This window comes from Protopterus annectens, chromosome 14.part0 (genome assembly GCF_019279795.1).
Source record: "Protopterus annectens isolate FY-2018-M chromosome 14.part0, PAN1.0, whole genome shotgun sequence".
Classification (NCBI taxonomy): domain Eukaryota; kingdom Metazoa; phylum Chordata; order Ceratodontiformes; family Protopteridae; genus Protopterus; species Protopterus annectens.
In genome coordinates, this window is record NC_056748.1 from 1,155,778,832 (window position 1) to 1,155,804,535 (window position 25,704).

General features: G+C 44.0%; 1 protein-coding gene across 4 annotated transcripts in view; it reads right to left on the reverse strand.

Moving 5' to 3' along the window:
* ARFRP1 (ADP ribosylation factor related protein 1) overlaps positions 1–21,950 on the reverse strand; it is a 1,146,156-nt gene extending 1,124,206 nt beyond the window's left edge. For all 4 annotated transcript variants that reach the window (XM_044056958.1, XM_044056956.1, XM_044056955.1 and 1 more), the window contains exons 1-2: positions 21,847–21,950; positions 20,971–21,058 (exon numbers count right to left, since the gene is read on the reverse strand). In XM_044056958.1, the coding sequence (XP_043912893.1) occupies positions 20,971–21,058; positions 21,847–21,942 (184 nt within the window). In that variant the 5' untranslated portion in view covers positions 21,943–21,950. The remainder of the gene's footprint in view (positions 1–20,970; positions 21,059–21,846) is intronic.
* Between the last annotated feature and the right edge of the window lie 3,754 nt (positions 21,951–25,704).

Below are 25,704 nucleotides of genomic sequence, written 5' to 3' on the forward strand. Positions count from 1 at the left end.
AAGTAATTGCAACTAAGAAGGCCGTTTTCCAAGACAGCTATTTTAACTCACATGTAGCAGCCGGTTCGAAAGGGGAAGATGTTAATGCACGAAGTACCAAATCAAGATCCCACGGAGGCGCAGGATGAAAAACTGGGGGTCTTAACAGACCCGCACCTTTAATGAAAGTTTTGCATAGCCTGCTGCTCATCAATGGAGGATCCATGGACTCGTGGAATTTAGAGATAGCCGCTAGTTGGACTTCAATAGTAGAGACAGAAGATCCTTGATTAAACAGGGATGTTAAGAATTTCAAAACCTCTGGGATAGGAGCAGTGATAGGGTCTAAGCCCCTGAGTTGAGCCCAGATAGCAAACCTCTTCCACTTACTGAGGTACAATTTCTTAGTGGTGGGTTTGTGGGCCGAAGATAAAATGTGAATAACTTCCGGGTCTAATGTGTGACTTCTGACTAAAGTCGGAAGTGGAGGAGCCAAGCTGTCAACTTCAAGGAGTGAAGGGACTGATGCTGTCGTCCCGACTGATGAATTAACAGATCCGGAATTAGGTCTAAAGTCCACGGATCATCCACCGCATGTTTCTTCAGGTAAGGAAACCATACCTGACGAGGCCAGTATGGGGCAATCAGTATCATTGCGGACCCCAATTGAGAAGCTTTTTGAATGACTTTGGAGAGAAGTGGAATCGGAGGAAAGGCATAAAGTAGCCCTGTTGGCCAAGGTTGTGCTAGAGCATCCATAGCTGCTTCTCCCTGATGTGGAGTCAAGGAGAAGAACCTTTTGCACTTCGTGTTTAGTGGAGTTGCAAATAGGTCGCAGCACGGCGTCCCCCATCTCCGGAAAACCTGAGCTGCTACTGTTTTGTTTAAGGACCACTCGTGAGGAGAGAGAATTGTCCTGCTTAATCTGTCTGCCAGTATATTTGATTTCCCCGGAATGTGGGTCGCTACCAAGAAACGGCTGGTAGCTACCGCCCATTCCCACACCCTCATGGCCTCTCTGCAAAGGGGGTAAGATCTGGTCCCTACTTGTTTGTTTAGGTACCAGACCACCGACATGTTGTCTGTGTGGATGGCGATTATGCCCTGAGGGAGAAACCTGTGTAAGGCCTGTAGGGATAGAAGTACCGCCCTCATCTCCAATACATTGATGTGGAGAAGAGTTTTGTCTGGAAGCCAGGAGCCCTGAACTAACCTGCCCAGACAATGCCCCCCCCCCCACCCTGTCTGGGAGGCATCTGTCGTCAGGGTGACCACTGGAGAGGGAATAACAAAAGGACTTCCTTGATTTAGATTGGATGTCTGAAGCCACCAGCGAAGGTCCCATTTGCATGTTTCTGTAATTATAATGGGATGATTGAGGGGAAGGTCCTGAAAGGACCATTGAGTTGACAATAGCCACTGAAGAATCCTCATGTGCAATCTTGCCAGAGGAACTAGAAGAACCGTGGCAGACATCGAACCTAAAACTTGTAGGACCATCCTGGCTGGGGCTTTGGATCTTGAAATCAGGGTTTGAACCTGGCCTTGTAAAGTTTGGATCCTTTCGGTCGGAAGAAAAACGCGCATCAATCTTGAGTCTATCTCTGCTCCTATGAATCTTATGCGCTGAGAGGGCAGCAAGACAGACTTTGACCAATTGAATGTAATTCCCAGGGTAACACCCAGGGAGATGGTAGCTTTGAGGTTGTCCATTAGTAGATGCCTGGTGGTGGCAGTCAGGAGCCAGTCGTCCAGATAGGGAAACACTTGGAATCCAAGACTCCTCAGGTGAGCAGTCACTACTGCCAAACACTTGGTGAACACCCTGGGGGCTGTGGTGAGACCAAAGGGCAGTGCACAAAATTGGAAATGACTGTCTCCCAGGCTGAAGCGCAGATACCTCCTGGACGCCTGATGTATCGGTATGTGATAATAGGCGCCCTTGAGGTCTATGGAGCACATCCAAACATCCTTCTCCAACAATGGGAGAATGGATTGTAACGTGACCATTCGGAATTTGGATTTCGTGACGGAATGGTTTAGTCTGCTGAGATCCAAAATTGGTCTCAGGTCCCCTGTCTTTTTTGGCACTAAAAAGAACCTCGAGTAATTTCCGGATCCGATCTGGTCTGTGGGGACCGGTTGGATGACTCCTTTTCTAGCAGCTTTAAAGCTTCTGGCTGCAATTTCCCTTTGACTGGGTGGTGGGTCCGGGATTTTTGGACGGTGGGGTGAGCATGTGAATGGGATGGTGTAACCTCCGGCACGATCCAAGCACCCATCTGTCCTGAGTGATTGACTCCCAGGCTTTTAGGTGCTTGGCAAATGGCACCCGACTGGCTCCGGAGCAGCACAGCCGGGCAATCCCTCACGAGTGTGGGAGGCTGAAGAGCCACGAAAGGACTCATGGTCTCCAGAATTGCGGGCCCTCTGCCGCCTCTGGGACGGTGTCTCCCAGAAAAATTTCCGCCCTCTGCCTCTGGAAGGGGAATCTTCCTGCTGTTGAGGAAAAACTTACGTGATTTACGGAACCACATCTTCCTCCTCCTTTAGCCTTGGGATAAGGCCGAAAGGGAGTGGAATAACGGGCACCTACGGCAGATAAAGTTTTTCCCTCTTGTTCACAGCGGTAAGGGTGTCTTTAACCTTAGGTCCAAACAAAGAGGACCCATCAAAGGGAGCGCCGGTGAAGGAAGACTTGAAGGCCTCCGAACTGACAAGCGGAGCCAGGCTTGTCTCCGAGAGCCACGCCTGTGCCTGCTCTACCCGCCTTCGCCGCATCTGAAATGAGCCTCATGGACGAGTTAGAAATTGACGAAGGATAGCCAACTGAGAGCTAACCGACTGGGCTAGCTGCTCAGGTAGGTTACCCGAGAGGAATCTGACAGCTCCTTGACCAGATCCCTCTGAAGCCTGGTAAAATGTGCCAAATAATTCAGAGACCTTAAAGTAAAGGCCGCTGAAGTCAGGGTGCGCTTCCCATACCTGTCCATGCTCCTAGACTCCTTATTAGGAGGATGGACGGACGTTGAAGCCTCTGCCACGTCCTGTTGTGTAGCAGATGCCACCACCATGGCATCTACAGCCACGCCTTTAGTGAGGAACTCCTTCTCGGGTGGGGCAGACAAAAATTTATTAGGACGAGAAGGGACTGGTTCCACGGTATCTGGATGTTCCCACGCCCTTCGACAAACTAAATCCAGAAGCTCGTTGAAGGGCGGAGACACCCAGGAGGCGGAGGGCTGAGCCCCAAAGGCCTTGAGGAGCACTGACTCATCAGCAGAGGGGGGTTTGGATATCCAGCCGCCTCGTTGTTTGAGGATCTCTAAGATGTCTGCAAATGAGACATCATCCGAGGACGGCTTCGGGGACCCCTCCGCATCATCAAGATCAGTGTCCGATGTAATAGACTCGGGGGAGTCCACGTGCTTCCTCTTGCACGATCTCTTCCTTGGGGGTTCCTCTGAAGACAACTCTGAAGAACCCTCAGGAGGAGGGGAACCCCAATGGGGTAACCTCAGGCCCAGGGGCTCCGCTGCCTACGGACAGGGGAACTGCCAAAGACCCAGTCTCCACGCCCAGGGAAGGTGCCGGTAAAGCCGGAGAGATGGTCAAGACTTGGCCAAGGCACTCCTCATAGCTCTGAAAGCCGGACCCCAGAATCCTGGGAGTGTCCGTCCCCGAGCCATGATAGCCGACGGAAGTCCCGCAGTCAAGCACCGAGAGGGAGGCTCGGAACCGATAGCATAGGTCCCAAACATCACCCCGGTCCAGCCGAAGAAGTCCGTGTACCAAACTCGGACCCGAAGGCCCAGGTTGGAGTAAGGGTCGGAGCCGACCCTAAGATCTCCACCGGCTCCAACAGCACCTGCTCTGACGGAGCCGAAGCGGTCGGAGGAGGAATAGCAATGGATGGATGGGCTATCGGCTCCGAAGCCAACTGGGTCAGAGCCGAAACAAATTTTTGAAATACTGGGGACTGGAACAGTCTTTGGAGCACCCTGTCTATATCCGAATCCGACATCCTCGATGACCGAGAGGATACTGAACGGGTTTGAGATGGCCTCTCCAACGGCCCCAAAGGGCTAGGGGACCGGCTCGAGGCGACCCGATGACTATCGGCGCAAGGAATACCCACACTAGTTTCCATCGGTGCCGAGGAGGACTTCGGCCGAGGAGGAAGTGTCTGAGCGGACCTTGTCGGCCCGAGACCAGTGGAGCCGACGGTGACCCGCCTCGATGCCCCAGTCATCGGCCCGGCCAGAGGAGTCGAGACTGGTGGCATCGAGGTAGACCGTTCGCCCTGGGCTCCAAGTCCTTGGAGCCAAGGAGAAGCCTGCCTATGTCTTTTGGCGGTCGGATCCGACGGACTGGTCGGAGCCGACGCCCTTTTCTTTTTAGCTGGAGAAGGAGAGGATGCCAAAGCTTCTTCAAAGGAAGGTTTTATTAAACCTTTAAGAATAAGTTTATTTTTCCTCTCCTGGAGGACCCTTGAGGAAAAAGCGTGACACACACTGCATGACTCTTGTAAATGTTTTGCACCCAAACAATACACACAGAGAGAGTGATCGTCTGTGATAGACATCTTGAAATTACATTTGGTGCATTTTTTAAAGCCCGAAGGCCTAGGATTCTGAGACATTATAGTAAAAAAATGGTAATCCCTGACAGAAAACAATGCTATCCACTTGACTTTCTGATTTACTGACACTACCTAATAATCGGTTTACAGCTGCCGATTAGGTAAAGAATCCGTAACAATTAACTCAAGGGTACTTTGAAACCCTCTAAGGTTTAAGGGGGGTTGACTGACCGGGAAGGCCCTAAGATGAGTGAGGCCTAAAATCAAAATCAACGCCCAATCACACAACAAAGTTTCTCACAAAACTCCAAACACACACAAAAGTGAAGAATAGCCGTTAAAACAGCTTTTTATGACAAGAACAGCAAAATTCTGACAGAAAAAAGTTAGTAAAAATACTACTCAGCTCAGCCAGCTCGAGACCACGTCTTCGCAAGTTAGCGGCAAACGAGATCTGGGGGACTGGTAGTGGTGCATCCTGGGATATAGTAAGCTCAGCCAATAAGAGACTTCGCTCTTTGGCATAAGCGTGCCGAGTCGGAGCCGAGGGATCGGCTCCGAACCCATCAGTCAGAATGTAGGCGAGATAGGATCACATAACATCCTCTCCCTAGAGTTCCACAACTTCTACTAAAGCCAGAAGCAGAGCAGGGAATCAAACCTGTAATTCAGTCTCTAATACAGCAAGGAAAAATAGCAGCAGCTAAAAACCCTTGTAATACTCCGATTTTTCCAGTGAAAAAGCCAAGAAAAAAGAAGTTATGTCTTACCATAACATTCCATCTGTATTGTTGATCCTCGTTCAGTCATTACATATGGATATTGGTTCCGACCTCGGAACCGAGCCTCCCATCTTCCAAGCTCACGTCAGCTACAAACTCTCGTGCTAACTCTTACCCAGAATTCCCCTCTCCCTGTAACCTCAGACTGAGTTTGCAAGTCAAAAGAAGGTAGAGGCTACCTCTGGTCAAATTACCTAAAAGAACCGGATGGTGATATCCACTAGAAGCCACACGAGGGGGAAGGAGGGAGGGTCGTAATGACTGAACGAGGATCAACAATACAGATGGAATGTTATGGTAAGACATAACTTCTTTATCTGATATTGTTAATCCTCATTCATTCCTTACGTATGGGACAGAGTCCCCAGCTACCTCTATTCCTGGGAGGCTCTCATGGAAGGACATTCCTGAGCACCATAGAACCAAAAGATGCTCTTCCCCTGGAAGCCAAATCCAATTTGTAATGAATGATGAAGGTATGAGGCATAGCCCAAGTTCCAGCTGCACAGATGTCATGTAAAGAAGCTCTGGCATGGAAGGCAGCAGAAGTTGCCACCGACCTTGGTAGTAGACAATGGAATACTACGCTGTGTATAAATGAAGGTCACAAGGTCTTTCAATCATCTAGTCAATGTGACCTTAGCAACAGCACATCCTAATCTAGGTCCAGAACAGGCCAAAAATAACTGGTCTGATTTACGAGAGGCCTTAGTCCTGTTCAAGCAGAAGCGAATTTGGCTGTGAATGTCTAGGGTATGTAGGCAATACTCTCCTTTGATTAAATGATTGGCGAAGAGACCTGGCAATTCAATGGTTTGATTAATGGACATTTTCAGAGATCACTTTTGGCAGAAATGAAGGATTAGTTCTCAAAGACACTATTCTCTATGAAAAATAAAGTATGGACTCTTGATGCATAAGGCTTGAAGCTCAGAGATATGTCTGGCAGAAGTAATGGTGACCAAAAACAAGGTTTTCCATGACAAAAATTTGAGGTTGCAAGAAGAAGTTGGTTCGAAAGGTGTCACTGTCAAAGCTTGTAGAACAATGACAGGTCCCATGGTTGAATAGGTTCTGTTAAAGGGGGCTTCAGATGATTCACACCTTTTATGAAGGTCTTGCATAATTTATGTGACATAAAAGAGGAGTCTTGGACACTCTCGTGGAAATTAAATATTGCAGCCAAATGAACTCTAATGGTAGAGGCCGATAAACCCGATTGAAATAGGTCGGCCAGATACTCTAGTATTATCGACACCGGTGCTGAGAAGGGATCTCCTTATTTTTCTTTCAGCCAACAGGTAAACCTTTTCCACTTGCTTAGATAAGTAATTCTAGTGGAAGACTTATGACATGACATAAGAATGTCCCGTACTGGTAAAGAAAGATCATTCTGCCTGGCAATCAAGGGAATTAGAGGCGCCAAGCTGTGAGCTTCAGGCTGTCCAGGTTGGGATGAATCAGGTTTTGCGGATGTGAGATCAACCCCAGGGTAGGATGGAGAATCCATGGTTGATCTAGCAGGTGAGGCCAAAGGAAGGGGAACCAAATCTGATGAGGCCAATATGGTGCTATGAGGATCACCTTGCTCTTCAACCGACGGGCAGAAACTGGGGAATGAGGGGGAGAAGTGTGAATGCATAAAGAAGACCCAAGGGACGATCGTGGACCAGAGCGTCCCTGGGTGACTTTCCCGGAGGGGGAATCAGGGCAAAGTAGTTGCTGCATTTGTAGTTGGTCGGGGATGCAAAGAGGTCGCAGCAAGGATGGCCCCAGTAGTGGAAGATCGCCGCTGCTATCAAGGGATTCAGGGACCACTCGTGAGGTTGTAGAATGCACCTGCTGAGTCTGTCTGCTATCACGTTGGAACTCCCCGGAATGTGTGTTGCTAGAAGAAAACGGCTGGTAGCCATCGCCCACTGCCATATCCTCATGGCCTCTCGACAAAGGGGGTAAGATTTGGTTCCGCCCTGTTTGTTGATGTACCGGACCACGGCCATGTTGTCTGATTGTATCACAATAGTCCCAGACAGTAGCAGGGGATGGAATACTTGCAACACCAGAATCACCGCCCTCAGCTCTAGAACATTTATATGCAGTTGGGCCTCCAATTCGGACCAAGTGCCTTGGACTGTCTGACCTTGACATAGCCCCCCCACCCCATCAGGGAGGTGTCCATGGTCACTGTAGCCTTGGGCTGCTGGGGGGAGAAGAGGCGAGACCATTGTGATGGGTTGTGGGTCATCCACCAATTTAAATCCTGTTTGCACCTGTGAGTTACTCAAATCTTGGCTGAAATAGGATGCTGAAAAGGATACCATTGGGTGAGCAGTAGCCATTGTAGAAGCCTCACATGAAACCTGGCCAGGGGGACAATGGTGATGGAGGCTGTCATGGAACCCAACAGCTGTAGGACAGAGTGAGCTGTGCATTTCTCCCTTGAAAGGATTGGGATCAGTTGTTGCTTTATCCTTAGAATTCTGTGCTCTGGAATGGATGCTCTGCAATTCTTTGTATCCAATATGACCCCTATGAATTCTGTGGACTGAGATGGGGTGAGATTGGATTTTTGCCGGTTTATGGTTATGCTTAGCCTTTCTGCAGTGAGGAAAGAGTATGCCATGGCTTTTTCCAATAGATGTCTGGTGGGGGCGGAGATGAGCCAGTCATCTAGGTATGGAAACACCTGGAATCCTTGAAGTCGCAAGTGAGCTGTGATGACTGCCATGCACTTTGTGAAGAGTCCGAAGGGCAGTACTCTGAACTGGTAGTGACTGGCTCCCACACAGAAGCACAGAAATCTTCTTGATGGCCTGTCCACTTTTATGTGGTAGTACGCATCTTGAAGATCTACCGAGCACATCCAATCATTTTTTCCAGAAGCGGGAGGATAGACTGTATAGTGACCATCTGGAATTTTTGTACTCTTACAAACTTGTTCAATACACTGGGATCCAAAATTAGTCTCCAGTCCCCAGTTTTCTTTGGCACCAAAAATAGTCTCGAGTAGAATCCGGATCCTAACTGGTCCGGAGGGACTATTTGGATGACTCTTTTTCTTAGCAGCTTTGCTATCTCTAGTGCTGCTTCTTCCCTTTGACGGGGTGGAAAGTCGGGTAGGTTTTTTGAAGGGACAGGACAAAGTTTGAAGGGGATATGATAACCTCTGGTTATAATCCTTTGTACCCAAGAATCAGTGGTGATGGTTAGCCAGGCAGAAGGGTACAAGGAGAAATGACCCCCAACCACCTCCTGTGGAAATGAGTTGGGCCGCTCTTCAGGAGCGCTGGTAGGATTGGCCAGGAAAAGAGTCTCTGGAACCCTGGTTACACGGGCCTCCTCTGCCCCGAAAGGGGCGTCTTCCCTGCGAGTTTCCCCCTCTGCTTCTAGGGGAGAACTTGGCCTGTGTGTCACGGAAAGAACTCCGAGACTTCTTGAACCATATCGTCCCACTCTTTTAGTTTCGGGAGAAAGCACGTTGAGGCGAAGAATAATGGACACCTACGGCAGAAAGGGTCTTACCGTCCTGTTCACATCTGGCCAGTGTGCTTTTAACTTTGGGTCCAAACAACGAAGAGGCTTCAATGGGAGCGTTAAGAAAGGAAGCCTTAAAGGGTTCCGTGAAACTGCACAAGCGCATCCAGGCTTGTCATCTCAAGACCACGCCTGAACCCGCCGCTCTAGCTGCTCCTTTGGATGCATGAGATATCAGTCGCATGGAGGAGTTAGATATTTGACTCAATGGTGGCCAGCTGAGAGGCCTCTTTGTCACGGACCTCATCAGACACGGCACCAGTCAAGGTTTCAGACAGCTCGGAAATTAGATCCCTTTGAAGCCTGGCAATGTGTGCCATATAATTCAGGGACCTGATAGCAAAGGTCGCGGATGCAAAGGTGCACTTCCCTATCATGTCCAGGGCCCGGGACTCTCTGTTGGGCAGATGGACAGTCTGGCTTTCTTTTTCCGCCAGATCCTTTTTGGTTGCGGCCACCAACACCACAGCATCCACAGGAAGACCTTTGGATCAATGTGGATCCGTAGCAGGAGGGGACAAAATCTTATCTTGCCTCCGGGGAATAGTCTCGACAGTGTCAGGAGCCTTCCACGCATGCTGCATGATGAGCCGGACCAGTTTATCGGCAGCTGGAGTAACCCAGGAGGTAGGGGGCTGGGCACGAAAAGCCTGCAGGAACACAGACTCCTCAGAGGTAGGATTAGAGGGCTGCCAGTCACCTCTCTGTTTAAGGAATTCGAGGATATCACCAAAGGATACCTCAGAGTCTGTGTCTTTAGTGAGGGACTCCTCTGTGGAGTCCATGTGCTTCCTCTTGCATGAACTTTTCTGGTGAACTTCCTCAGAGGGGGAAGCTGGGGAAGACAACGGAAAGGGGGTTTCCTGTGGGAATACATCCTGAGGCCTTTGCGCCCGGTGTCCGCTAGGTGCGACTTGTGAACATAACGGTCCAGAGGAGGGCGGGGAGATATACAGCACAGTATCGCCAGCAGACACCAGAGCCTTCTCCATCAGTTGGAAGGCTGGTCCACCTGAATAGGGGTGAGTGTCCAGGACAGGGGTCACCCCTCTTCTAAGTGGCTCAGCCTGCCGACCCGGAGTCCCCGGATGGCTATGAAACATCAAATTACGTGTGTCACAACTATCATCCTGGGTCATCCTGGGTCATAGCAAAACTCTCCTGCCACGAAGGCAACTGCGGTTTCTTAGTGAGGTCCATAAAGGGAACCGTAGAGGGGGAAGACTGTGCTATATCAAGGGGCTTCAAAGGTAATGAAGGAAGAGAATAAGAAGGGGTCTTTGGCAATGGGTGATCACCTGCCAAGGAAGGATAGGTCCTGGGGGGTGGGATACCTCTGGCCAGAAGCACTTCATCCACAAGATGCAACATGTGCTCAAAAAAGCTTCTAGTGGACCTCACGGACACAGCTGAGGGAGAAACAGGTCTGCACTGAGAACAACGGTGCCGAGAGAGACTGGACTACAGGTGTCTGCACCGAGGAAATCATTGGTGCCAAGGTCACGGTCTGCACTGACAAAAAGATTGGTACTGAAGTGGTTGCCGGTACCGTAGCTAGAATGGAAAAACTTGGTGTCAATAACTGAAGAGTCGGTTCTGGGTAAGATGTCGGAACCGATGTGATTTAAGGTCTGCGCCGACTGAACAGTCTGTGCCGATGTAGTAGTAGTAGTCTGAACCGAGGAGCCCCTCGGTACTGATACAGTAAAGGCTACAGTAGACGGAGCCGAAATCACAGATGGCGCCAAAGGTCTAGGCACCGAAAGCTCTGGGACCGACAGTGTGAGCTCCGAAGCAGAAAGCTTAGCCTACTTGGGTCTTGGTTGGCGGGAGTCCCCAGCCGGGGACAAAGGCAGAGACTTAGCCTTTGCAGGATCATCCGATTTTTTCTTATGGGCTCTAGGAGGGGTTGAAGCCTCTGACCCAGAAATAGCCTCTGAAAAGGGAGATTTAAGAAGTCCCTTCAGTAACAATTTATTTTTCCTCTCAATCAAAGTTCTGTTGGAAAAGTTCTTACAAATATCACAGGGCGGGTCAACAGATAAGTGAAACACACCCAAGCAATAGACACACAGAGTGTGCATCTGATGTAGGTAATTTGTGTCCACAATCTGAACACCTTTTAAATCCTGGACTACCTTTTTTATCTGCCATTCTGCCATGATAGAAAAGGAGAAAGAAGAAAGGGTACCAGCAATGGTACGAAAGAATACCCGAAGGTAATGAAGAAAGGAAGGGTTTACCAACGATGGTAAGGGAGAAAATACCTTGCGGTAAAAAGTGCAGAGTAAAGAAAAAGAAACTCAAGGGAATATAGTCGCTAAATGCAATAAGGTAAGAGACAACAAATTAGAAACTTTTCTGACAGAAAAAGTTATATTAGACTAGTCTGACAACAAATATCTATACTTAGCTCAAGAGAAGTAGCTTGACACGACCGAATGGCGACACAGCAAATGAAATCTGAGGTAACAGGGAGAGGGGAATTCTGCATAAGAGTTTAGCTCGAGAGTTTGTAGCCGACGCAAGCTTGGAAGATGGCCGGCTCGGTTCCGAGGTCGGAACCGATAATCATACATAAGGAATGAACGAGAATTAACAATATCAGATGGATACTTATAGATTTGTACAAGACTTAAGGGCTGCAAATAATGCAGTACTACCTACTTTTCCTGTTGTTCCAAATCCAGCAACAACACGGAGTTGCATACCACCTACAGCTACTTACTTTTCTGTGACAGATTTATGTTCAGCATTCTTTTCTACACCTATTCAGCCTGACAGTAAGTTTTTGTTTGCTTTCACTTATCAGGGACAGCAATATACATGGACACGGCTGCCACAAGGACATACTGAATCTCCTTCATTATTTTCTCAAATTCTAAAAAAAAAAAAAAAAAAAGATTTGGAGAATGTGACATTTCCGGGTGGGTCTGTGTTAGTACCATATGTAGACGATTTACTAATAGCATCAAACTCCTTTCAGCAATATCAACAGGACACCTTGCATCTTCTGACTATCCTTGCAGAAAAGGGACACAAAGTGTCTAGAGAAAAACTACAACTGTGGTCATCTCAGGTATGTTATCTTCGTCATTTAATATCCCAGGGTAGCAGGCAAGTGTTACCATCTTGTATTGATGCAATATCTAAGGCCCCACGTCCGACTATTCAGAAACAGCTTAGGTCTTTCCTAGGTATGACAGGATACTGTAGATAGTGGATCCCTAACTACGCAGAAATTGCCAAACCTTTGACAAATTTTTTTTAAAGCAGGCTACACCAGAGCCTCTCCTTTGGAATAGTGAAGATGAAGATTCATTTCAGAACTTGAAACAAGCTTTAACTACTGCCCCAGCTTTGGGGTTACTAGATTATAATAAACCTTTTATTTTATTTGGTCATGAAAGAAATGGATTTGCTCAAGGAGTACTTGCACAAAAACATGTGGACAGCTATCGTCCATTGGCTTATTACAGTACAGCACTTGATTCTGCTGTAAAAGGTTTTTCATCTTGTTTAAGGGCAGTTGCCGCTACTGCCATAGCTGTCCCTCATTCTGTATCATTTCCTTTGCTTAAAATGAAAACTCAACCATCCTCGGCTGCATGTCTAACTAGATATGAACTTACACTTCTTTCTGATCCATCTATTTCTCTGATCCGCTGTCCTGTTCTAAATCCTGTATCTCTGTTGCCTACTGCAGAGGATGGTGAAGAGCATGATTGTGTTTGTGTAACTATTTGCTTTCTCCTAGGGAGGACTTAAAGGACACTCCTATACCCAGTCCTGACATGCATCTGTTCGTGGATGGCTCCCGTGGAAGAGATCAAACAGGAAAGTTGATCTCGGGATTAGCAGTCTGCACCGAAGAAACAATACTGTTGCAACAAAGATTAGAGCGTGTTCACTCTGCTCAAATAGCTGAGCTAGTGGCTTTGCAAAAAGCCTGTGAGTTACACAGACAAGGTGGCCAATATTTTTACAGACAGCCATTATGTTTTCGGGGTGGTACATGATTCTGAGCAACTTTGGAGAGAGAGAGAGGATATTTGACCTATTCAGGAAATCAAATTAAAAATTGAGAGTACATAAAATCATTGTTAGATGCACTTTTGTTACCTAAGAAACTGTAATCAAACGTTGTGCACATCAAAATGGACAGAAAGATAATAATTTGGCAGACCAAGCTGCTAAACAAGCAGTGGCAAATTGTTGTAAAAAATCTCGGTATGTTAACAGTAACAAACTGTAACAGTAATGATTTGCTTGATTTTGCAAAGTTGTCAACCTTTCAAGCTGAAGCATTACAGGGAGAAGTTTTGAGGTGGCTCAAGGATGGATGTAGAAAATCCTCTGACAGCATATGGCGACATCTGAACAGCCGACTGGTGGCACCTGCCTCTTTGCTACCTTACCTAGTAAGGTCATATCATCCACCGGCCCATACAGGTAAGACAGCTTTATTTAATCAAATTACCCGAAGTTGATATGCCCCTCATGTCTCCTCTTTGATACTTCAGTATGTACAAAATTGTATTTGTTTTCGAATATAACATAAGCAAACATGCCAAAAGGAAACCTGCATGCTTACCTCCACCCTGGGGACCTTTTGTTAATATACAGCTGGATTTCATCCAGATGCCCAAGACTAATAATTTACAATTTATTTTGGTGGTAGTGTGTATGTTCTCAGCAAGGGTGAAAGCTTACCCATGTCACAAAGCTGATGCAGTCACAGTTACTAAAAACTGTTATCTGATTATATACTGAGATTCGGTACATCCAGCATTGTTAACAGTGACTCGGGAACTGATTTTAATAATAATTTGATTAAAAAGTTATGTAAAGCTTTTAATACTAAGTTGAGTCTTCACTGTCCCAACCATCCCAAGTCATCTGGATTATTGGAAAGGGTAAACAGGACCATTAAAAATAAAAATTCGAAGATTTTTGCTGAAACCCACCCAAAGTCGTTTCCTTAGCATTAATGAGTATGACAGCCTCACTGAATGCGACCATGGGGAGACCCATGGCCCTTCCAGCTACCCCTCCAGTGGGAAATGCTGACTTAGCTTTGTCAGATGATGCTGTGATTTGTTTTTGTAGGAGACTCCTCAAACTTTTGCAGCAATATCATTGAAAAGTAAGAGCAGTGTTACCAAAGCCTCCTGACCAACCCCTGTCATCAACTACAACTGGGTGATTGGGGGTATGTGAACATTTTTCAAAGGAAAAGCTGCCTGAGCCTAAGGTGGAAGGGGCCTTTTCAGGTCCTGCTCACCACTCTGACTGCAGTTCTGTGTGCAGGACTACCAACGTAGATCCATTCATCTCATTGCAAGATGACCTGTCATGTGGGGACCTCAGACGAATCAACGCAGCCAACTGAGAGAGATAGAGGTGTGACAGATAAATCATCTGCCCAGTGAGAAGTTCAACATCAGTAGCAGTCCATGATGAATCCAGTGACAACAGGCACATTGCTTTGTTTCTGCTGATGTTCCCTTCTACAAACTGGTCGAGAGGAAACAGTTTCTTGCTCGTCCTTCGGCAATACGCCAAAAATCTAAACAAAAGAAACTGCTGGATATGTTCGCATATATCTCATCATTCTAAGGCAGGGATTTCTATGATTCCCACCCTGCATCACAGGTGTCATTTGAAAAGGACCTTAATGACATCAGCTTAACCTGGCGTAATGTAACTGATTTTTCAAAGCTTGTGTCTATTCAGCTTGCAACCACACATCATGGAGACACATGTTATGCCAGAAATGGGACTGTGCCAGTAGGAAAAAGCAAATGTAATGACACCAGGTATGAAAGTGTGTTAGGCTCTTTGCATTTAAAAAGCTATGACTGGAGGCGTGGCATGGGTATAAGTCACCGCTACTACATCTGTGGTGATCATGCCTAACCCCTGGTTGCGTACAAACTGGTCTGGATGTTGCTTCATAGGATATTATCACTCTTGCTATTCAACATTTCGAACACCCACCAGCAGGTAGACTGAGAAGTAAGTGAGCAATCCACTGGGCAGAGCAAGTATTTTCAATTTTTAATCCTGGGTATGGAATGCAAAGGACAATGCTTGAAATCACCATGCTTGCTCAAATTCTACAGGAGGTGGCCAACAAAACTTCACATCACATCAGGATGGCAAATCGAAAAATGACTGAAATGCGAACTGTGGTGTTCCAGAATTGAATGGCACTTGATATAATGCTTGGTGCAAAAGGGGGGCCATGTGCCCTCATAGGGAGTTGTTCCTGTTCATATATTAGTGACTATCATGATGAACAGGAAAAACTAGCAAATTTCATGGAACAAAGGGCCAAAGATTTGGACAGCACATCCAAAAATTGGACACTTTTTGGATGGTTGGGCAGTATTTTCTGGTAACCTGGGAACTAGCATAACCCAGGGTATTGTCATTGTACTTTTTATTATATTTGTAATCATTTTGGCATTTTCTATTCTAAAGGCTGTGATTACAAGATGTTTAACATCACCTGCACAGGAAATGCCACTGCATGCGCAAATCAATGACCGTTCTATTTTGACAGAAATTGATGATGAATATTATGATGCAGGAGTATTTTATTAAGTTAAAAAAATAAAAATATAATATGTATGGTATGACACTGACATCATCTCAGGGAGGAAACTGTTATGGGACATGACCAGCTTATTAAAATGTATATTAATTTTAGTTTACTAATGATGCTATAATATGATTGTTAAAAAGCAAATATAATTTGTATGCAGGACTGGGAAAAATACAACTTCATAAGCCGCAGTATTGCTGTTTCTTAAACTGCATTCTTTTGGTATGTAATAAGAGAAAATAGTACGTGTTGCATGAAGTTGAGGCATGTAGTTGCTACAAAAAGAATTTGTTAGCCTGACTCCTCCAGGCTAGGAGTGCTTTGTTGCCATCCAAGATCAGAAACAAGACCCCTTGGAAGTAGGTGGATCAATAGAAAGGTGTTCATGTGAAGTCCGAGGCGAAAATCAGGGGGGATGAGGACATTTGCAAAGTTTTTCATTTGTCAGAATGACTGCAATGTAATGAGGCTGCATGACCAGGTTAGATAAGAAAATGTATAAAAATACAGTTTTTCTATGTCAAGTGAGAATGCTTCATCAAGAGCTATGAAGACTGACTTCCAGCACTGTAAGAACAAAATTTCTGTTTGCACATCCTGAAGTGTTGTTCCTGACTGAAGGCATATAAGGTAAATTCATAGGGTTATTTATTTATGACTTTAACAGAATGAATGGTATCCGCAAAGGAAAGGTCCTCAAATGGTGGTGTTAGGCATAGACAGGGTGGCTCCAGCCTCTGAGTTAAGGAAAGGTGCAAGGAAGAGTTGATATACACAGGCTAGTATCTCAGCTTTAGAGATGGCAGAATCTGAGTCGCCCTGGGAAGAAGGCTCCCTTTTCCTTTTGGCATAGGGGATTGCTGAAGCAGAATAGTACAGTTCTGCAAAATTGACTATAACAGTAGATGTCCTTCTCTATAGTGTTGCAGTATTCTTTACCAAAAGGATCTCCTGTCAAGGACAGCTCAATGTCCAGCCGGTATACCAAAGCCTTTAGTATTTATACGCACTGTATGTCACAAGTACACTCTCTGTGCAAGGCGTAGGGCATAAGGTTGATGTACAGACACACATACTCAGAAGTGCAAAAGCCCCAGGAGGAACATAATGTCCCTAGGGGTAAAGAAAACCATGTACATCTAGAAGGGAAAAAAGGAGAAGAGCCTCTCACCAAGGATGGCAAGAAAGAAAAGGAAAAATAGGGCAAGAGGGAGCGAATACTGTAACAGTGAACAAAAGGACATCTACTGTTATGGTAAGTGTGACGACTCACCACTGGAACAGTAATCAAGGAGCCTCAATCCTCATCAATGGCAGCAATGGGGGATGTACATTGTGAGGAAAACAGGTACACACAGTATTTCCAGATGCAGCTCTCTACATAAAGTGCAATTTCCCTTAAGAGCACACAGGGACCACAGTCATTCTGAGGCTGGTTTCTCCCTCTTTCTCCAGATCCCCAATAAGACTCCCCACTAACACAGCTTGAGAGTTGAGATCTTAGCTGAGTGGCCAAGCCAAGACCTCCAGCACCCTCTCTGTCCAACCAGTGCTTCATGTCCCTGCCCAAGTAGCTGACACACACACACTGTTTGAGGTTTGACTTACACACATACACACACATGGGAAAGGCTAGCACAGGTTTAACTAGCTATGCCCACTTTGCCCAGACTATAAGGTGTTTTTTCACTGCCACCAGCCAACTCCTTATCAGCTACTTTAAGGCCCTTAACAACGGGTGTCCAATCTTACTATGTAATATTAGTGCTCTCAAAACATAAATATCTCAAGACAGATCAGCCACAGTGAAAGGTTTAAATATATTTAATAATAATAAAAGAACAAAAAATACTCAGTATATATTCACAGGGACATCAAAGTTCAAAATTACAGGAAATATTTAAAACAACATTGCAGGACGGTCTCAAATAAATAAAGAAATTCATCTAAAACTAAGCTTTGTTTATTCCTGACTATATCTAAGAGAATTATACTGTTCCCTAGAAACTTACTTCAAAGTAGGGCAGATGTGTGGTGAATGGATCTTGCTGCCAGGTCCAAGACAGAATACAGAACACAATGTCTCTCTCTCAGACTTCTTAAATTAATATCTCAAATATTACTGCTGGGATAGCTTGCAGAATGACATTATTTCTTGTCATCTGATTCTCTCCCAGGTGAAACCCCCATTGCTGGAAGCTAGTAGTATTGAAAATCTACCTGTGAAAATACATAGACCTCAGAACTTTTGCAGATGCCAGCAGTCATAAAACAATTACATTCCTTTATGTTTTCAAAACTAGTAATTAGTTAACTCTGAAGACAATGGAGAAAGCTTCTCAGCACAGACTCTCTGTCTCTAGCTGCCTTGAAAACTGAAAGATACCATTTTTTATTGCGCAGCCATAAAGTAATTTAATTTCAGCTATTTTTCTGAAGTTAACCTCCTATATTCCATTTTCCACTATTAAAACATATACATTTAAACAGTTACAATACTGCATGTACATTTCTGGTCTTTTCCAGCAGGCCACACAGTGTTACATTTTAAGTACAAGGACTTTATAAAATACCTTTTTAACACATGTCTGTACAGACCAGTTTGATATACATGTGGCATATAGTTCTAGCACAGCTGTAACACAAGCATCTTATATAAATCATGTTGATATTCACAAATGACATATAATTTACAAAATTCCAGATAGGTGCCCTGGCAGTATCTCCCCTTTGTCACATTAAGGTTTACACAACTGTACCATGTCCATCCATATCTCTGTTGCAGTACTCTTTACCAAAGGGAGAGTAACAAGGGCCTAAGAGGAAACCTGGGAGGAAAAAGGCACAGAACAGCCCTCTATGAACCCATACGAGATAGCCCTGACAAAGCTTGCCTTGGAAGTATGAACAGGGGACCAAGTAGCAGCCTCCAGGATAGAACTGGTACCAGACCCTTGAAAAAAGCACCAGAGGAGGCAACTGCCCTACTAGAATGTGACTTCAGTGACAAGAAAACACATTTTTCATGAAAAGAATAACAAAAATAAATGGCTTTGGGTATCCAGGAAGAAAAGGTTTGCTTAGAAACAGCCAAACCCAAAGACCTGGGAAGAAAGGAAACAAAAAAGCTGCACAGATTTTCAAATAACTTTAGTTTTATCTAAATAATATCTGAGTTGTCCATGCATATCCAAAGCATGAAGAACCTTCTCACTGGCAGACCGCAAAGAAGAAAAAAAGAAAGGAAGATGAATGGGCTGATTAAGGGACAACTCATTGACTACCTTGGGCATAAAGGAAGGAGTAGTATGAAGAGACATCCTTTCTCTATGAAAAACTAAGAAAGGAGGAACAGCCATGAGAGGGAGAAGTTCAGACATTCTCTTAGCTGAGGTAACGGCCAAAAGAACAACAGTCTTCCAAGTACAATGTTGCAAGGAAACTGAAGAAGCAGGATGAAAAGGAGACTGAGTCAATTTTTCAAGTACAAAATTGAGGTCTCAGGAAGGCAGAACTGGCTATATGGGAGGGCCTGATATGAAGGACGCCTTTAAAAAATGGCTTGACCTCATATCTAGAGGTCAGAGGAAGAGACAAAGGCAAACAAGCAGAAACTGCTGACAGGTAAGCTTTCACTGAAGAGTATGCTAAAGCAGGATGGAGCAGATCATACAAAATAAGAGAGAACCAAAGGAACCTCCACAGACATGGGATCCTGATGGCAAGAGAGGCAACAAACAGAAAATAGCTTCCATTTGCCTTCTGCAATACTGAAGCATGTCCTCAGAAAACAGGTGCCTAAAATGTATCAAGACCCTATCACCCACACCGTCAGTTGAAGAGTGGACAAGTGAGGATGGTCTTGTCTTGTATAAGAAGATCCACCTGATGAGGTAACTTATGATTGCCCCTGGTCAAGTGATAAAGAAGGGGGAACCAATGTTGTGTGGGCCAAAAGGGAGTCACTAAAGATTTTGGGAAGAATCCTGCTTGATCTTGTGGAAACACAGGAAGGCATATGGAAATATCCCTTTCTAAGGAAAAGACAGTGTGTTCACTTTCCAAGCCACAGGACTTGGGACTCTGGAACAGAACAGAGGAAGTTGTCTATTCAAAAGGGAGGCATAAAAATCTACACGAGGAATAACCCAAAAATGGACAATGTCCAGGAACACACCTCCGTGAAGCATCCATTTGTGAGACTGTGTGCTGGACCTGCTCAAAGAGTCTGCCACTAAACTGCACTCTGAGGAAATGCAAACAGCCTGAAGAGTCACTTAATACAGTTGATATTGGGCAGCCAGAGGTTACCAGGGAACCTCTGACACTGGTATAGAGCTGGGTTGGAGCCCACTGCACATATACCCACAGCCATAGCACAAATGCGTGTAAGGAGTGAACATAAGACCATAATACAAACTAAGCCAAGCCTCTGCAAGCAATCATGTTAGCTCTCTGGTCAACAATCCTCCCACAATCAAAACCACTTTTTTAGTCTGAGGGATTGCTCTAACCATAGTCAAAGGAGAATACTTGTTTTTTTAGGATCAGAACCACAACACATAAAGATGAATTTAGAAAAGCCATGATGCTGCAGAAGAAACTTATCAAACTAGTATCTGATAGAGGCAACTCAAACAAAAAAAATTGGTTTCCAGACTCCATATTTACAACACCTCTCTCTCTCCACTTCTTTTTTATTTGCAAAAATTCATCACACACCCACCAAAAACATTTTTAATACTCTTAACTTAACTGACTGAAGTGGTATTAAGTCAACTGGTACAAAGACCATTTTCAGCCATAACCCAGAAGACCAAGCAAGAATAAGTAGTACAAAACACCATGATTTTGTGAAGAAAACTTGACAAAAAAAAAAACATGCAATCAAAAGATGCAATGGTTTGATCCTTTCTGCCTTCATTTGCCTACCCTGTGACTCTGTGCAAGTCACTTAACCACACAGAGATCCTGGGTAGCCCCTCAAAAATGGCACTTGCGCCAAGCTAACAAATGGATTTTTAAAAAAATTACCCTGGAGTTGTGTTACATAGATTTTGCCCTTGGGCCACTGTGTTACCCATATGTAGCCTTTTTCCCATTTTTGCCCTGACCTTCCCTGTATCAGCTCTCTGTTACACTGTAAGAAGTCACAAACCAGGACTAGAAATTGTGACCACTCATACAGGAAAGATTACAGTACATGTCCTATTGTTATCTTTTAACTAAACTGAATGATTTGGCAGTTAAGCCCAGTATGAATTCAAAAGAGAAAAACTCTGAACATTTACCAGATAACTCATTAAAAAGAGTGAATGCCTCTAAGATTACTTAAAAACACTGCAATTTTTTTCATTTAAACTACATGGTACTCCATTGTCTCTCCACTCAAAATATAAACAATAATAATACAGAATTGAAAAAAATAAAGAAAACAAAAGTTGTTTAAAGTATCAACATAAATCACAAAAAATACAACTTACTATTCAGTCCAACTGTAGTTGTAATTTTCATCAAATTCATGCCTTTATAGCTCTTACTGAAGCGAATTTTTGTCTGCTCCAAGAAGGTCTTGAATGGCAAAGGAAGAAAGAAACAAGTGCTTTAAGAATATTTTTCTGTTACAAGTTGGAATAAATTTTTCCCATGTAGGTTTAAAAAATCCAGGAGGGGTGGACTAGGCAAAAAAGGAAACAAAAGCAAGGGAAAATCCATCCAGTGCCAAACCCCTTAAAAGCTACTCTGCCACCATAAACAGTTCCACCATTAACCTACATTCTTAATCTGGTCATTTGCAACCACCACACTGTTTCTATGAATTCTCAGACCTTAGGAAGAGTTTTCAGCTAATCACTATCATTTTTAAAATAGCAACAGACCTGCTGTAAGTGAAACTGTTCATGGAGTAAATAAGACAAAGAACTCAACACTTCATGAAAGTATACGAATCTTCAAATATGAAACTATAAAAAAATCTTCAAACATGCAGATGAACAACAGAATATTGGAGATCAAGTTCTAATTTGAAAAATAAAGCAAATTATATCCCTGATGAGACAAACTGCTGTACAAAAAGTTAAACTTAACTTGAAATCTTGCAAGTTCATTTATACTCAACATCACTGCTGAGATCAATGCAGTCAGATCTGTCCACTGCACACTGTAAAAACCTTAGCTCTTCCTGTCAGTATAAACTGGCTTAAGGAAATGTAAATAAGTAATCTGCCCTTCATTCTCTAAGAATCAAGTGTGTTCAGAGTAGAACAGAAGTCTTAGTCTACAAGCATGCAGTGTCAGACTTTTTAATATATTTCCAAGGCAGAAATAATGATGAAGCAAACTAAAATAATTACACATACTGTTTTTCCTGCATTGTCCAGGCCAAGGATAAGGACACAGTATTCATCCTTCTGGAACATGTATTTGTAGAGACCAGACAGTAGTGTATACATCATAGAGAGGCTGCAGAGAGAACAGAGAAGATCAGGAAGGTCATTTATATACAGTAATGAGCTCATTAAATTAAGGGACAAGCACTGGAAACCAAACTGTGGGAATCTCTCACTTCTTTTCTTAAAGATTATTCCTTTTACCCCATTTCTGTTCAAAAAAAGCACATTTAAGACTCTAGGAAAATGCAGCTGCTACGTCTCTGGTCATTTAACATAACCTCTTCATTCCCTTCTTCTGTCTACATACCTTGCTCTGACTCTGTGATTGTGATTCTTTCAGTATGCCAACTCTGATGTAACTCTATATATAATGTATATATTGTGTTTTTCAGTCACTCTGTGTAAATTGCCCTTTATCCACTGCCTTTATAACCTCAAGCCAACTATAATATTCACTTTGTATGTTAAGTATATACTGCATTTTGTCCTTCCCTCTGTATATAATGTCATGTATCTATTGTGTTTTCCACGGGCTGAGACTGAAATGGATCCAGCAGGATCAGTGTTCTACCCTGGTTAACAGATTCAAAATAAAACAAAATAAACCAGGTCAGAAAGAGACACTGCTTATAACTTAACAGTCAGGCTGTCAGAGGAAAAGATGGGGAAGGACAATGAACGACAGAAGAAAGCTACTAACAAATACACTGCTGAGGGACAGGACAGTTAGAAATGTAGGCAGAGGGGAGACTGCAACTCATAAGACTAAGCATCTCTGACAGACAACACAGAAACAAAGAGGGCAGGAATGAAAGAAATGGCTATTGATGAATGTGTTAAAATGGAGGGATAGGTGCTTATGGACACGACATCAAGTGATGGGAAAGATGCTGACAGAAATGACACCAACTGACAGAATGCAAGAGCGACACCAACAGATAAGATAGCTACTAATGATCAACACACCCACATATGACAGAGCTATGGAAGTTAGGTACAAATAAAAGGTCTTGCTAATGGACAGGACACTAATAGCAACAGTAAAGTCAACAGAGCAAGAGATTAAACACTAATAAGTAGGATGCTGAGAGACTAGATTGTTGGTAATGGACAGAACAGTGGAAAAAAAAGAGGGGAGGATGCTGCTAATGGGACAACATGGGCAAAGAGAAAGCATAAAGGAGATAAATGGGATAACGTGGGGTAGCAACTCAAGAAAGATCACCAAAAGAGGACTGAGTACTAATGGATATGATACAGAGAACAGCTGTAGAATAAGGCATCAAGTGATGAGTCACAAAGTGAAAGAGGGCAGATAATGAACAATAAGGAATATAGAGAGAGGGCAGAGGATGGATGGATGATGAGGCATAGTGTAACAAGGCAGATAGCGAAAGATAAGGCACAAAGTGTCAGATGGCAAATATTGAATGAAAAGCCACAAAGGAACAGAGGCCAGATGGTGAATGATAAGCGAGAGTGACAGAGAGTAGGTAGCAAAAAAGGCATGAAGTGATACAAGAGAGACATTGAACAATAAGGGCAGATGATAATGCACACAGTGACAGATGGTGGATAGCACATAAGGCACAAAATGAGAAAATGATAGTGGGCAGATGATGGATGACAAAGCGCAGAGAAACAAGGTAGATGGTGAAAGATACGGCACAAAGTGAGGGATAGCAAACAGCAAATGATAACCTTAAAAGTAAAAGAGGGTAGATGGTGAATGAAGCAGAGAGAGAGGGCAGATGAATGATTAGGTACAAAGTGACAGAGGGCAGACAGCAAGTGATAAGACACACAGCGACAGAAGGTAGATCATGAGCGATGAGGCAGAGAGACAAACATCAGGTAGAAAATGATAAATCTCACACAATAACAGAGGACAGGTGGTGAAGGAAAGGGCATAAATTTACACAGGGTAGGTAGTGAGCGATAGGGCATACAGTGATACAAGGCATGTAGTGAGCAATAAGGCACATAGTGACACAGGTCAGGAAAGATAAGGTAAACAGTGAAATAATGTAAATGATGAACAATAAGGGAGAGTAACAAGGGGTAGGTAGTGAATGATAGGGCACACAGTGAACAATAAGGCACAGAGCAATAAAGGGACAATAGTAAATGAGAAGGTACAGAGTTCAATAGAGAGACAATAGCAAATGAGAAGGTACAGAGTGACAGACTATATATACCAAATGATAAAGAGTGACAAGGAATAGATACTGAAAGATGAATAACAGAGTAATGGGGCAGATGAATGAGAAGATACAGTGTAACAATGGCAGATACCAAAAAACAAAGTATGGCTTGATAAGGCATAGAGTGAGAGAGGGCAGGTAGCAAACAGTACGGCACACAGTGACAAATGACAAGTAATGAATGATAATCTGCAGACAGATAAGTGTGTCAAAGGGCAGGTAATAAATAAGGGCAGATAGTGAACAATACTACACAGGGCAGGTAATAAATAATGCAGAGTGACAGAGGGTATATAATGAATGATAAGGTCCAGAGTGGCAGAGGGGAAAATCCTGAACATTAAGGCATGGGATAGAGAACAGATGAAAAGGCATGGAGTAACAGAGGGCAGGTAGTGAATAAGACACAGGGGATATATATAGGACAGAATGATGGAGGGTAGCTACTGAGTGATTAGACACACGGTGATATAGGGCAAATGATGAACATTAAGGTAGAGTGTGTAGATGTAGGATAAAACACAGAATGGCAAAGGGAAAACAGTGAACGATAAAGCACATAGTGATAAGGGCAGAGAGCACATAAAACACAGCGTGACAGAGAAGAGATGGTAAGTGATAACAGAGAGTAAAGAAAGGTAGACAATGAAAAAGACACACTGACAAGAAATACTGAATGATAAAGTACAGACTGACCGAAGGCATATAATTAAGATACAGTGATAGGGACAGTTGAAAATGACAACATGCAGAAAGTGCAGACAGAAAACGTAATTATTAGCTCCACATATGGCTTATCAGAATGTCTATTAAACCTATAAAACATGCCTTGAAATGGGTTTTATCTCCGAACCCTAGAGAACAGCCATCATGATGCCCCACCATATAGGATGTCAAACAACTGATACTGATAATTAGACTACCTAGTCTAACAGGTGTTGACTGTAAAGTCATGGAGAAAAGAAGTTATTTACTTACCATAATGTTCCACCTGTATTGTCCATTTTCATTTATCCTCAACATACGAGTATGGTTCAGAGCACAGACTCTGCCATTACTACAGCTTGTGGTGACCAAAAACTCTCCAGCTTAACCCTTACTCATAATGTTCCTCTCCAGTCACCTCATATCGAGTTTGCAGAAGACAGACTGAAAGAAAAAGAATGAAAGAAACCCAAAGCAAGCATGGAGATCACATCTGGAACTATGTGGACATGTCATCAACACTTATTTTAACTATCCTTTCCTCCTAGAATCTAATGGCAGGGCAATGGAGGGAGGGGAACTGAGGATAAATGAAAATGGACAACACAGATGGAATGTTATGGTAAGTACATATCTTCTTTATCTGATGATGTCAATTCTCATTTTATCCTCAACATATGGGACAGAGTCCCCAGCTACTTTAGATCTCGGGTGGACTCAAGGAAGGATATTCCTGAGCACCACTGAGGCAAATGATGCCCTTCCCCTGGAGACCAAATCTAATTTGTAATGAATAATAAAGGTATGGGGAGTAGCCCAAGCTCCTGCTGCACAAATATAATCCATAAAAGCTCTAGAATGAAAGATTGTTGAAGTTGCCCCAACTCTTGTAGAATGTGCTCTGATGTTTTTTTTT